This window comes from Cervus canadensis, chromosome 21, assembly GCF_019320065.1.
Source record: "Cervus canadensis isolate Bull #8, Minnesota chromosome 21, ASM1932006v1, whole genome shotgun sequence".
Lineage (NCBI taxonomy): Eukaryota > Metazoa > Chordata > Mammalia > Artiodactyla > Cervidae > Cervus > Cervus canadensis.
The window spans coordinates 9,294,783-9,308,751 of NC_057406.1; the positions used below are offsets into that span (position 1 = coordinate 9,294,783).

A 13,969-nucleotide genomic window follows, 5' to 3' on the forward strand; every position below is an offset into this window, starting at 1 on the left:
GGAAGATCCCCTAGAGGAGGGAATGGCAACCCACTCCAGTATTCTTGCCTGGAGAATCCCATGGACAGAGGAGACTGGCGGGATACAGACCATAGGGTCGCACAGAGTCAGAAACCACTGAAGTGACTTAGCAATGGCATCTGATTTCTTTTACAGATACTTTAAAAAAAAATGCTAGAAGACCAACACTCTTGAAGGGTTGAGAAGGCCATCTTGTATGGAAACTACAGATGTTGTCTCTGATGAAATAAAATTCATGCTATAGAAAGATAAGAAAAATTTAAACATAAAATCTTCCTTTGCCTGTTCGGGCCTCCTCCCTCCCCTTTAGCATGTATTGTGACTCTTTTAACCAGACCTCCTTGTTGTTGTTGCCCAGTTGCTAAGTCATATCTGACTCTGCGTGTCTGACCCCATGGGCTGCAGCACACTAGGCTTCTCTGTCCTCCACTATCTCCCAGGGTTTGCTCAAATTCACATCGATTGAGTCGGTGATGCCATCCAACCATCTCATCCTCTGTTGTCCCCTTCTTCTCCTGCCCTCAATCTTTCCCAGCATCAGGGTCTTTTCCAAAGAGTTGGCCCATCGAGTCAGGTGGGCAAATATTGGAGCTTCAGCTGCAGCATCAGTCCTTGCGATGAATATTCAGGGTTGATTTCCTTTAGGACTGACTGGTGTGGGAGACCTCCTTGGGAGACAGATAGACTGCCTGGGGACCTCCTAGATATTCCTTCTTAATCTCAAGGGTCACAACTGTTTAGGAGATAGCCTTCCTGTTTTTAAAAAAGAAAGTTTTTGTTTTATTTTTGGCCTTGAGCCACGTGGGATCTTAGTTCCCAGACCAGGGGTCGAACCTGTGCCCTCTGCAGTGGAAGAGCAAAGATTTAACCACTGGACCCCCATGGAAGTCCAGATAACCTTCCTTCTTAATCTTGTAAAATGCCGTGATGATCCATTGATCTGGATTGTATAAACTGTTGATTGTGTAAACTGGGCCTTACAGGACTTCCCTAGTGGTCCAGCGGATACGACTCTATGCTCCCAATGCAGAAAGCCAAGGTTTCATCCCTTGTCAGAGAACTAAGATCTCACATACCGCAACTACTGAGTCGGAGTACCACAATGAAGACCCAGTGCAGCCAAAATAAATAAATATATAAAAATAAAACCTAAAAAAAAAAAAACCAAAAAAGCACAAAACCCGGTAATAGGGGACTTCCCAGGTGGTCCAGTGGTTAAGACTGTGCTTCCACTTCGGGGGGGCAGGGTGCAGGTTCAATCCCTGATGGTGGTGATGGTTGTACAATATGATGAGTGTATTAATATGACTTAACTATAAGCTTTTAGATAGTTAAGATGGTAATTTTTATGTTATGTGTTTTGCCACATAAAAATGTTTTAATTAAAAACAAAAAAAATTAGAACTATCCTCCAAAAATCCCCCTAAAAGTGTCGGGGGTGGGGAAGGGCATCTTCTTCCCCCAACCCAAGAGTGAATTCAAGGAGGAGCTGCTGGGGAGGAAGGAGAAAAAGTGTCACTGATTATCTTAAGGAGAAATGGCTCAGTGGCAGCAAAGGAGACACACGAGAAGACTGGTGATAGCCCAGAGCCTCCGTCGAGGGACAAGTTGCGGGTGCCATCAATTGACGGATGATGTCCCATGCTGGGTACAAGGGTGACTCTGCCATCTGGATGGAGCTGGGGTGTTCTAGAACCCCACCCCCAGCTCCTCTTATCCCCTATCCCTCAACTCCATAGCTTCCACCTTTCCTGTTTCTCTCGTGTCAGAATGTGAAACGGGCAATGCGGTAGTTCCTAATTTGGTTTGGTTCAGTGTGGGGCATAGATTCCTTTGAGAATTTTACAAAAGCTCTAAGTACCCCCTCCCAAGAAACCATACACGTCAGCCCATATCTGTACAATTATGCATATGGGTCCCCTTATTAGGCCTTGAGCTGTAAAAATTTTTTTTTTTTTAGCATTTATTTTTGGCTGTGCCAGGTCTTCATCGCTGCTTGGGGGGACTCTCTCTAGCTGTTCTGAGAGGGGGCTACTCTTTAGTTGAGGTGCGCAGGCTTCCCATTGTGGCAGCGTCTTGTGTGGACCACAGGCTCTAGAGGGCTGGCTTAGTTGCCATGAGGCACATGGGATCCTCCCAGAGCAGGGATCGAACCTGTGTCCCCTGCACTGGAGGTGGATTCTTAACCACTGGACCACCAGGGAAAACCCTTCTCTGGTTTTTTGCTCTCCCTCCCTCACACCCACAGAACTTTCTATCTCAGCTCTTCAATAACAGTTCTTCCCTATGACAGCTCAGAAATTTACAAAATGCAGTGATTACAAATGATAGCAAACATTAAGTAGACAGCACTATTTACTTGGGTGCCCCCCAAAGTAGTAGATTTGGTCAATAAAGCTTCGAGGAGGAATTTTAGCCAGTACCTGATAGATACATCTGATAAAAAGGTAAGATCTTGAAGGTATATAGCATTTTCTTTTTTTCTTTTTGGCCACACTGCATGGCTTGAAGATCTTAGTTCCTTGACCAGGGATTGAACCCAGGCCCTCAGCAGTGAATGCAGAGTCCTAACCACGGAACTACCAGGGAATTCCCAAAGCACATAGCATTTCAGTGTGTGTGTGTGTTGGGGGAGGGGTTGGGAGGGAGGAACCAAAAAGGTTTATGGTAGTGCGATATGGCTGATTCTTTTCCCCATTTCTTACAGATTTTCATTATCCTTGACTTAACCTTTGTGCCCGAAGATAATAAACAGTATAGTCCAAATTTCATCTATAACAGTATTAAGGCAGGTATAATATGAACAATGAGTACTGCTTAATCAAAGTGTGATATTACAACACTGGAAAAATGGAGATGGAAAAAGGTAGGGGCTAAGAGCTAAATCCTCCTCTTCTTGACTTGTCCTTGACTCAGCTCACACAGCACATCCATCAGCAAACACTGGTGGGCTCCACCTTCAATTCCAGCTTAGAATCTGACCACTTCTCCTAAACTGCCACCTCTCTGGCCCCATCCTTGCCCCCTTCCATCTGTTCTCACACACAGGGAAGCCAGAGGGATTTTTTTTTTAATAAGTCAATCAGCATTCCTCTGGTGAAACTCACCAGTGGTTTGCTTCCCTCCTCACCCTAAATACAAGCGCTTCCTCACTGCAGAGCTGTCCCACACGACTGAAGCCCCCTCAGGTGCCAGGGGTGGTGCAGAGGGGACCAGGACCCACATCATTGGGACCATGAAACACGCCCCTCCTGATTCCAAAGCTCAGTCCTGGATCCTTCCCTTCTAGCTGAGTCATCTTGCTGGGCTTGTTTCTTCATCTAAAAGCAGGGGATGATGATAACAAACTTGAAAATATTTCATGAGAATTAGAAACATGGCCCTTCTTTGGTTTATGTCCCAATAAACCCATCTCATCCTTCTCATCCTCTGCCACCTCCTTCTCCTTTTGCTTTCAGTCTTTCCCGGCCTCAGGGTCTTTTCCATTCAGTCGGCTCTTTGCATTAGGTAGCCAAAGTATTGGAGCTTCAGCTTCAGTTCTTCCAATGAATATCCATTTTGCTAGCATTTTGCTAGCCTGGAAAACTATCATAAGTCAAAATACAGTTTATACTAAATGGGTATCACTTTTGCACCATTCTAAAGTCAAAATATTGTAAGCTGAACCATCATAAGACCACTGAACCACTGTCTACAGGTGTCTAGCATCCAGGGTGCACAGTAAATGGTTGCTAAAGTCACTGGTTGAGGAATAGGCAAACTCTCCATTGCTCCTATTATTTGCACGTGAAGACTTGCAGCCTCATCCAGTATCCTTCCTCAGTGTTCTCAGTGAGTCTCTCCTGCACCAGGAAGGAAGACTCTGGGCTGGGGCTTCTCTATCTACCCCACAGGGAGCTGGCCCTGAGGATGGACTACACGAGGCAGCCCCTCACCAGCTCCCCTCTTTCACTGTGGGCTGTGGCTCACAGGCTCCCACACTTCCTCTGTCTGATCCCAGACCAGCTTTTGAAACCTCTGGAGTTTGGTTCCTTATCTGCCAACAGGCATGCAGACTGGTACGCCCTGCTCCACAAGGCTGAGCTGAGGAGCAAAAGAGAGTCTAAGCAAGATCTAGAGCCCTGTCCCAGATGGTAACGGGCATCCAGAAACAGCTGACCTCAGTAGCCATCCCCGTTCTAAAGCCTGGAGCTCCATGTCCCTGCTTCCAGTGCCTTCCCCCTGGACTTTGGAAGCTGGACTCCCTCTTGCTGACTTTGGCTAGCTCCTTCCACCAGCCAGAGAAGCCCAGCTCCCTCTAAGGGTACAAACTCCCACTTGGGGAAGCCAGCCCTCTATCCCAACCACTCAATCCCTCCAGGTCCAGAAGAGTCCCAACACCCAGAAAGAAGGCGGACAGGGGGTCTGGGCAGAGCGACCGTTTTTACTCCAGCTCAGCCTCTGTGGATGCCCAGGAAGCTGGAATGCTTATCCTGCGATGGGGACATCCCCCAACAACCTAGATGACGGTGCATCCCAGGATTAGAACCCAGCCTCCGTAACTCACTTCCTCAGGAACTGAGACTTCTTTTTTTCAGTCTTTTGGCCAGAGAAAGATTAGATAGCATAATTTAATTTTAAAAAGTAGGATAGAGAGGAAAGTAGCACAAAAATATAGTGTTGCCATGGAAGGCTGGTGCTGGCTGCCGAGATGCTGAAGGCAGAGGAGGTTGTGGATGTGGGGGAAACGAGTGTTCTTTAAAGGAGCAAGAGGATGGGCTGGAGGGCAGAGAACCAGGACAGCCTCTCATCTGAGACCCCCCACCTCCCAACAAGAGGGTGCCACACCTCAAACACCGACGTGAGGGGATGATGGGATGACCTCCGTCCCAGGAGGGTGAGCCTGAGCCATGGGCATTTGGGTATTAAGTGACTGGAGAAAACTCAAAGGCTTCCGTCACCCCCAGACCTCCCCAGAGAGGTCTCCCCTGCCGTGAAGCACAGGACTGGCCTGGAATCTACTGTGGTCACCTTCCTACCGCCAACCCAAGGGGACCAGAGCTTTCTGGCCCTATTATATGATGCTCTCTCCCAGGACCTGATCCCTCCGTTTGGCTAAAAATACCCTCAGCCACATCCCCCTCTTCTGATGGATGGGTTTCCCCCTGTTCTCCAAACAGATGTCTTTGGGGTCTTCATTTTCTCCGCCTGCTGACGCTCTTCAGTTCATCCAGCTCTTTCTCCATCAAGTGGGATTCAGCAGTGGTCTCCGAGAGCTGGAAGAAGAGCAGCAAACCGTTAGAGGCAGGGATGTTTCAGGGCCATGATTCAGGTTGGCAAGGCCAGCCCTGTGTGCTGGGAAAGGCCCCTGGCATTCCTTTCATGCTGCCGGCGCCTCCACGACGGGAACCCCTTTGTAACTGGGCAGAGAGTAATCTCCTGATGACCCAGGGCCTCAGGCGCGTGCGGAGCACTCACCATCCATTCTCTCATCATTTCTTATCACCTAGGATTGTGTGGCACTCACTGTGTTAAGGACACCAGGTTTCAAGGGATGAAAAGCACAGATATTGGTGATTTCAAGGCTAAAGGACTAAGTTGCCTCTGAGTTGTGGCTCACATGAAAATGGTTGAAAAGGAATGCCACTCCCCCCATTAGCATCCCTCACTTGTCTCTGGAGGAGAGGGTGGAAGACGTTGCAGACGGGGATGGAGACACACAGGCTCCAGAGGTCAGCTGGCTGTGAAACAGAAGAGCTGCACTTCCCGAGCCAGACGCTGCTCCCAGAGCTTTACTTGTATTATTGACTCAGTAATGAGGTGGATCCTCTTTTCGGGCCCATTTTACTGCTGAAGACACTAAGCTTCTTCACATAGAGTAGTTAAGTAACTCGTCTGAAGTCACATAGCCAGGGGCGAAGGTGGCAGTTTAGCTACAGATACAGGCTCTTAAACACATGGCAGGGTGCCCTCTCCAGGAACCTTCACATACACCTCTAGGTTCAACAGGCCGTTGGGCTTTAAAAGCCACAAGAAACGGATGCCAACAGGCAGTGTGGCTCTCCGCAGGTCTTCGCCAGGCTCTGGCTAAGGCTGCGTGGTGCGGGTCCCTGCCCAGCCAGGAGCAGACTGTCCTTCAGTCCTGAATGCCTTCCGGCCGCCATTCCTCGCTTTATCTTTCCTTAAATACCCCTTCCCATGATGGGCTCCTGACTGGACAGAATGAAGCTCTCCCTCCCCTTTGCGGATTCCAGGCCTAGACAAGACTCTAATCTCTGTCCTTACCTGAGGCACTTGTCACCGTGTTTGCTGTCTTTCTCTCAGTTAGACTCTGAGCCCTGGCGGGCAGGGGCTGTGTCTGCCTTGGTTTCATGTCTTTGGATGCAGAGCAATGTGCCTGGGCAAGCTGGCACTTGAGAGTGTGGGCTGGTTGAAATGACTCGCGGGGAAGCTGCCTAGGGAAAGCCCAGGCGTCGCCCCCCGGCCGCACTCCTCACCATGTCCAGCAGGATGTCCACCTTCAGCCGCAAGAGGTTGTTCTCTTCTTCCAGCTGCTGGTTCCGTCTCCGCAGGCGCTGAGCCTCCCTCCGGTCCACACCTCCACTAACCCCCGTCTCTGGCAGAAGGGTACAACCAGCGGTCACCAAGTGCGGGTTGCCTTCCACCATCGTGCTGGGGCAAAATGGCAGGAAATGCAGCCCACCTGCTATCCACTGGCCGTTCTCAAACTTCAGGCTCTGCCCGGCCAGGTTCATGGTGGGGGTTCCGTAGTCAAGGCCCAGTTCCACCTCCCGCGTTGACCGGTCCAACTGTGGGTGAGACATTCACGCCGGCATCAGGCGGCCAGAGTACCCAGGCTTGTGGTCTGGCACCTCTTCTGCTAGCTATGAGACCCCCTGCATGCACTCAGTCGCATCAGACTCTTTGTGACCCCACCAATTGTAGCCTGCCAGGCTCCTCTGTCTGGGATTTTCCTAGCAAATACTGGAGTGGGCTGCCATTTCCTCCTCCAGAGGATCTCCCCAACCCAGGGATAGAACCTGGGTCTCCTGAATTGGTGGGCGGGTTCTTTACCCCTGTCCCACATGGGAATCCCTGACTATGTTACCCCCAACAACTCATTTCTTTTTCTCTAATCATAACTCCACACATTTAATAATTTTTTTTCAAATAAAGTCAGAAAATTAAATAAGGTACTGAAAAACTTTTAAACTATAAAAGAAAAGTACTGCTTTATATAATAGGTGTCTTCCAGAAAATCTATATATGCTGAAATTTGCAAACTGAATTATTTCATATCTACAGGGCACTTGGCAGTTTAAGAAGTCTCACTGTAAATTTTTCATCAAGTGAAAAATCCTTTTTAAATGTAAGCCTGAGCCATCACTTGCTTCCTATGGAGCAAGTGATGGATATGTCCTGGAAAAGGCATAAAGTGCTAAGTCCCAATTAGTGGTAGCCGCTGTTCTTTAATGTGTTTTTCAATGTTTCTACAGCTCACTGAGCACCCACCGTGGGCCAGGGCTGGTACTGGATATACAGAAATGAATGCAACCCTTCTACCCTGGAGGAGCTCGGAAACTTGCCTTTGGAGCTGTGGCAAATCCTTTTGAACGTTTTTAATGTTGGCAAAACATCATCCTTTGAGAATGAATTTGTTCTCAGACATGACTAAAAAACTGATTCCTGGCCAAGTCTTGGGAATCAAGTGAAGTCAAATTGGATAAGATCCTTTGGTCTCCAAAATCATGAGAATGACTACCTTTTAAGGTTCTTGAACAGCTCTGATAATAATTTCCAAATAGGAGTTAAGACATGTTTTCAGCAATAGCAATCATATGAATTAAAAGGATACCCTCCCACGAGGATGCCTCTGGAGGACCACACTTCCCATAAGAGGCCAGGCTCGAGGCTCTGTTCACACTGTACACCACTGTTGATACTCACATTATGCAGGTTGGAGAGAGACGCCGACTTCCGAGGGGGCGTCTTCTTCGGACTAAACGTACTTCCAAAGAGAGGCATCTTCAGCCTGGTGAAGGAAAGGTCAATGCTCCCTTCTCCCAGGGTCAGAAAAAGTCAAGGGGTACAAAGAGTTGGATCAGTGACCTTGTGCCCCTGTCCTGAAATCATGAAAACACGCATTCTATCATGTGACCATTAACTATCCTGGGGACAGTTCCCCCGTGGTGAGTGCTCATGATGTGCTAGGCAGCATGCCCAAACCTTGGCAACATCTCAGTCCTCACAATCATCCTTGGTTCAGCTCCTCTTAGTATACCTGTCTGACAGATGAGGTTTAGAAAGACTACGGGCCTAAGTGGGAGCTGGTATTTGAACACAAGTCTGTGTGACTAGTCTATGTCAACCACAGGCAAGTGCCTAACTGGCTGGTCTTAAGTTTCGTTAAAAACCGGCATCACCAGATTTATAGTCTAGACCAAGGCACTAGAAGAACTCTCAAGAGAGTCCTTTAGACAGCAAGGAGATCAAACCGGTCAATCCTAAAGGATATTAACCCTAAATATTCACTGGAAGGACTGAGGCTAAACTTCCAATAATTTGGCCACCTGATGCAAAGAACTGACTCACTGGAAAAAGACCCTGATGCTGGGAAAGATTGAAGGCAGGAGGAGAAGGGGGTGACAGAGGATGAGATGGTTGGATGGCATTGTCGACTCAACGGACATGAGTTTGAGCAGACTCTGGGAGACAGTGAAGGACAGGGAAGCCTGGTGTGCTATAGTTTATGGAGTCGCAGAGAGTTGGACACCACTGAGCGACTGAACAACAACAAAAGGAGTGAGATCCTTACTCCTGGACACTGGTAAGGCTCACACCTGGGGCAACAGCTTCTACATATACTCCATTTTAAAGAAATAAAAGCTTTTTCTGGGAACATGCCTTTTTGCTTTCTTATTGGTTTCTTTTTGATTAAAGAAGTTCTTCATTTTAGTGGGATCTGACTTATTCAATTTTTTTAATGATTAGTGTGTTTTTTATTTAAGAAATTTTTGCCTACCCTAAGGTCATGATATTTTCATACATTAACTTTTGAAAGTTTCCTTCTTTCAGTTTTCACATTTAGGACAGCCACTCATCTGCAATTAACTTTTGTATGCGATGAGAGGCAGGGCCACGGCTCCTTTCCTTCCCTGTATTGCATGTGTGTGTTATTCGCTCAGCGGTGTCCGACTCTTTGCAGCCCCATAGACTGTAGCCCACCAGGCTCCTCTTCCCATGGAATTCTCCAGGCAAGAATACTAGAGTGGGTTGCCATTCTCTTCTCCAGGGGATCTTCCCAACCCAGAGATCAAACCCTGGTCTCCTGCATTGCAGGCAGATTCTTTACCATCTGAGCTACCAGGGAAGCCCAATTTTAATGTACATTACACAGATAGCTTAACAAGATTCCCTCTAAGAAACTGTAGAAGGACGATGACAATAATGAAGGCGCAAATGAGCAAAAAAAAGCGGCAAAGCTCTCACCTTTCCTACTCCCAGGGATAAAATCTTCCTTCACCACATCATGAGATAAAATGGTCATTTTATCATATCTAGCAAGAAATTGGCCAAAAAGAGAGGGAACTTCTCAAGACTACTTGAAACAAGGTTTTATATCAAGTCTTATTAAAAAATAACTCATAGTAGCTTTTCTTCACAATTAGCAAGACATATATTTAATAAGGACACAAAGAAAAAACTTCATACTGTTTTCAGTGATGTAGAAAGTAATATCAGTGAAATTAATGATAAAAGTCTAGAAGCTTCTTTAGAAGCTTTACGAGATAGATATACATATATGTATAGAAGTATATGTACATATGACTTACAAATAAATAAAATACATAAGACATTTAGGGGTGTGTGCTCATGAGTTTTACTGGTGTGTATGTGTAATTAAAAACACAGAGATAGAAAACAGACTTGTGGACACAGTGGAGGAAGGAGATGAGACAAATTGAGAAAGTAGCATGACACATATGCATTACCATATACAAAAAAGATAACTAGTGGGAAGTTGCTATATAACACAGCTCAACCCAGTGCTCTGTGACAACCTAGAGGGTTGAGATGGGGTGGGGGGTGGGAGGGAGGTTCAAGAGAGAGGGAAATATATGTATACTTATGGCTGATTCACACTGTTGTGCAGAAACCAACACAACATTATAAAGCAATATTCCTCCAAAAAACAGTGGTAGACCCACAGCCTGAGAGATGGCATTTGGGCTGGGGCATAACACTTTAGGACTTGGACAAACCAGAATGCTTCCATCTTGATGGTGGGTGGGACAGCAGTGGGGACCGAGATCTTGAGGGTGTTTGAAGCCATGCTACTATGTCATCCAAGACATCGTGGAAGGCCCTGGCATTGTTTCTGCAGGGGAAAAGGAAAATCATGGAAGAGGGAAGACAATTACTCTTATGTCCACAGAGGGCAGAACAGGAATGAAATAGGAATACCCAGGGAGAACGATTTTCACCCAAAAAAGAAAAGGTCATAACAAAAACTAACTAACTAATATCACTCCTTGAGTATCCATGAGAAGTTGGACCCATTGCTGGGGACACTTCATATATTTATTTTATTCCTTGCAGGAATCCCATAAGGTAATTTTCCTGTCCATATCAGAAATGAGAAAACTAGGGCTTGAAGAAGTTATCCAGTTTTCCCAAGGTTCATAACCATGGTCAGTTGGCTAAACATGAATACCAAATTATCCTTGTATTAATAACTGGTGGGGTACATCATAAAAAGAAACATTTTCATCCATCATGTTGGCAACATTTAAGAGATCAATAATACAATGTTGGTGAAGGTATGGAGACAAAGATACTCTTGGTGGAAACATAAGATGCTATCATTTTTTCCATTAGGCAAAACCTAGTAAAGTTTTTCAGGTGCATAGTTTTGGGCCAGCAAATCTACTTGTAAAAATTTATCCTCCAGAAAGAATTGGACATGTTCTCACAAATACTCTCTGTTGGTAGCAGTCAAAAATAAGAAACAATGCAAAAGCTCTACTGATGTTTGGTATAGCCAAATATATTATGGCACATTATTATAAGGGAACACTAGATAGTAAGTAAAAACAAAGAGACAGCCGTACGTGTACTGACTTGAAAAGACATCCAACACACTCTATCATTAAGAAAGCAAGTGACAGGGACTTCCGTGGTGGTCTGGTGGCTAAGACTGCACACTTCCAATTCAGGGGGCATGAGTTCGATCCCTGATCGGGGAACAAAGATTCCATATGCCACATGGCATGACCAAAAAAAAAAAAAAACAAGCAAGCAACAGAACCATGTATATATTATAATTGCACTTGAGAAGACAAAAAGAAAAAAAAAAAAAGCAAGAATATAGGTCTCTGAATAAAAAAGATTTGGAAGGATAAACACCAAACTGCCCACAGTGGTTAAATCTGGGAAAGGAAGTAGGATGGCTGACTCAACTGAATTTGCCATTTTTAAACAGATTTTTTTAATTTTAACTTTTTTGGCTGTGTCGGGATCTTTACTTCCCCAACCAGGGATGGAACCTGGGCCCCTGGCAGTGAGAGCATGGAATCCTAACCCCTGACCTGCCATCCTAATTCCTGAATTTGCCATTCTAAAGGTTAAAAAAAAAACCCCAAATGGCCAAATAGTGGCAATTTCATGTTATAATATAAAGTTATATTAAAGAAATATGTTTGTGGATTTAATGAATTATTACAATGATAATATATTCATGCATAACTTATGAAAACAAACCAAACTAATGTACAAAAAAAAACCAGATAAAAAGCAGTCCCTGCCCCTTCAAGCACCTGGAGACATCTGAAGAAGGAAAAATAAGCCAAGCTGTTCATGCAAAGTCCACAGTGGTGCTAAGAACGCCAAGACTGAGCATAGCATCTGGCTACAACAGGCCACGTTCAAGGCTCAGTTCTGCCGCAGCTGCTGGCTAAACCTTGGCCAAGCTACTGTAGTCTTCCAGGTTTTAACTTATTGCTGACTGGGTGGACTTTTGCAGAATCTAATGCCTATGGCCGGCGATTTGTTATGTAAGTGAATACATCTCTGGTCAATAACATTCAGGAAACAAAACCTCTCTGGTAAATAATGTGTTCACAAGGGCACTTCACCCATGACCTCACAAATTCTCATAACACTGAAGCCAATGCCCATCATCAATATATTACAGACAGGGAAAAGGAAGGGTCTGGACTAACTTTTAAGTCAGATCCACTCATCCACAAACAACTCTGGCTGAGACCCTGAGATTCTGCAATATGAGTGTGGATCAAGAGGTAAGAGCTCTACCCCTGGCCCCAGGCAGCCCTCTTTCCAGTTAAATTCCCTGGAGAGAGAGGGCTCAGCACAAAGGAAGCCAATGCAGAGCATCCGAGTTCCAACCGTCGCTCAGCCCTTCACCCCCAGGGGGCCCCTGCACTTACTTCTCTGGGCCCCAGGCTTCTTTATTTAAAATCAGGGCTTCCCTGCTAGCTCAGTTGGTAAAGAATCCGCCTGCAACGCAGGAGACCCGGGTTGGATTCCTGGGTTGGGAAGATCCACTGGAGAAGGGATAGGCTACCCACTCCAGTATTCCGGCCTGGCGGAAGAAGAACAAGTAGTTCTTTCCCATCTACAGATCAGAAAACTGAGGCTTAGAGAAGTTAAGTAACGTGCCTCCAGTCACGCTGTGGGAAGGCGGTGAAACTGGGCTTCAAATAAGGTCTACGCATCTGCGCTGATGATCATAATCGTTTCTTCACTGTGCAATGCTTTACCGTTTGCAATGGGCCATAAAATACAGTATCTTCTTTTATTCTAACAAGAAAGTGAGAAAGAAGTCTCTAGCTTTCACCGGAATCTCAAAGACTTCAGAGCCAAGCAAGTACGTGGCACGCAGGTACATGGCCACCACTCAGGGCTGTTAACTAACCGCAGCGAGCGTTCAATCGCGCGCTCTCGTTAATCACCTTCATCGCTGACCTACGAGGGGAATTACCACCCCAATTTACAAACGAGGAAACACAATACGATAAATGCAGTGCACGGCCTGCGGAGAACCCGGCCCCGTCCCCTGCTCCGCGCCCTCCGGTCGCTCCAGCTGCCGGGAGGCCCTAGGTCCCCTGGGCAACGCCGGTGTCCCACCCTTTCTCGGACCCTTGGGAGATGCCGGGCTCAGAGACGTACCTGACGTGCCCCAAAGTCGGGGGTTCCAAGCAAACCCCCGACCTCCCGCCTGGTACCCACCAGAGGCCGAGTCAACCGCGGCCAGAGCGAGCGCGGGTGTCGCCCTGCCGTCACGCGCATGCGCGGGCGCAGCCCCGCTGGGTTCTACCACCGAGAGATTTGGAGGTACCCGGCGCCGCGCGGTCCCCATCGCGAGCCTATGCGAAGCGCCAGAAACTCTTGAGGACGGCTCTTGACATACTCAATAGACTCCACAGAGACAGTGTCTTCTAGAGTCACTTGGGCTATAGGCAAGGTCGAGAAACCACACTCACTCTCCCCGCAACCCCCTTTGTCTGGTCTCTCCCCGGCCTACGGGGACCGTCGACATGGTAACGGCGTGTCACTGATGCAGGCGAAGCTCGCGAGGCCCCGCATTGTTGTGGGAAAAGGCGCAAGTGCCGGCTGTGGCCCGCGTTGCCGGGAGAACGTCAGGACTTACAACAGCAAAATGGGCCTCTCCCAGACGTCCCTCCCCCTCTTCCTCCTCCCAGATCACAAAACAAAGGGCACCCCTTCCTGGTGGATGTGGGGGGCAGCAGGTCTCGGGTGTCCCATCCAGAACTTCACAGGGTCCCCTGAGGGCCCCGTGGCGGAGTCGGCGCCGCCGAGTTCCGCGGATTCCGCCCGCAGTCTTCAGGTAAGATAAACAGACACAGACCATGACCCTGCCTTCCCACGCCCCATCTCTTGTCGGCTTTGACAGGTGGGGGAGACTGAGGCTTGGGGGGCGGCTTCAAGG

At 47.3% G+C, this 13,969-nt stretch overlaps 2 protein-coding genes across 12 annotated transcripts in view; one reads left to right on the top strand and one right to left on the bottom strand.

The window, feature by feature from the left end:
- Positions 1 to 4,617: 4,617 nt before the first annotated feature.
- Positions 4,618 to 13,350, bottom strand: CBY1 (chibby family member 1, beta catenin antagonist). 11 transcript variants are annotated; one of them, XM_043440899.1, is made up of 6 exons: positions 13,189 to 13,328; positions 10,263 to 10,378; positions 7,948 to 8,032; positions 6,704 to 6,809; positions 6,498 to 6,616; positions 4,618 to 5,276 (listed from the first exon to the last, which is right to left on the bottom strand). In XM_043440899.1, the coding sequence occupies exons 2-6, from the start codon at positions 10,331 to 10,333 to the stop codon at positions 5,196 to 5,198; spliced, it is 462 nt and encodes a 153-aa protein (XP_043296834.1). In that variant the 5' UTR covers positions 10,334 to 10,378; positions 13,189 to 13,328; the 3' UTR covers positions 4,618 to 5,195. The 11 variants fall into 11 exon arrangements, with proteins under 11 accessions (XP_043296834.1, XP_043296835.1, XP_043296833.1 ...); XM_043440900.1 differs by lacking the exon at positions 13,189 to 13,328 and adding an exon at positions 12,447 to 12,466; XM_043440898.1 differs by lacking the exon at positions 13,189 to 13,328 and adding an exon at positions 9,490 to 9,557 and having other exon boundaries at positions 7,948 to 8,057.
- Positions 13,351 to 13,626: 276 nt separating this feature from the next.
- Positions 13,627 to 13,969, top strand: part of FAM227A (family with sequence similarity 227 member A) — a 51,751-nt gene continuing 51,408 nt past the window's right edge. Inside the window, exon 1 of the mRNA XM_043440909.1 lies at positions 13,627 to 13,867. The gene's annotated coding sequence lies outside the window, so the exon portion shown is untranslated. The remainder of the gene's footprint in view (positions 13,868 to 13,969) is intronic.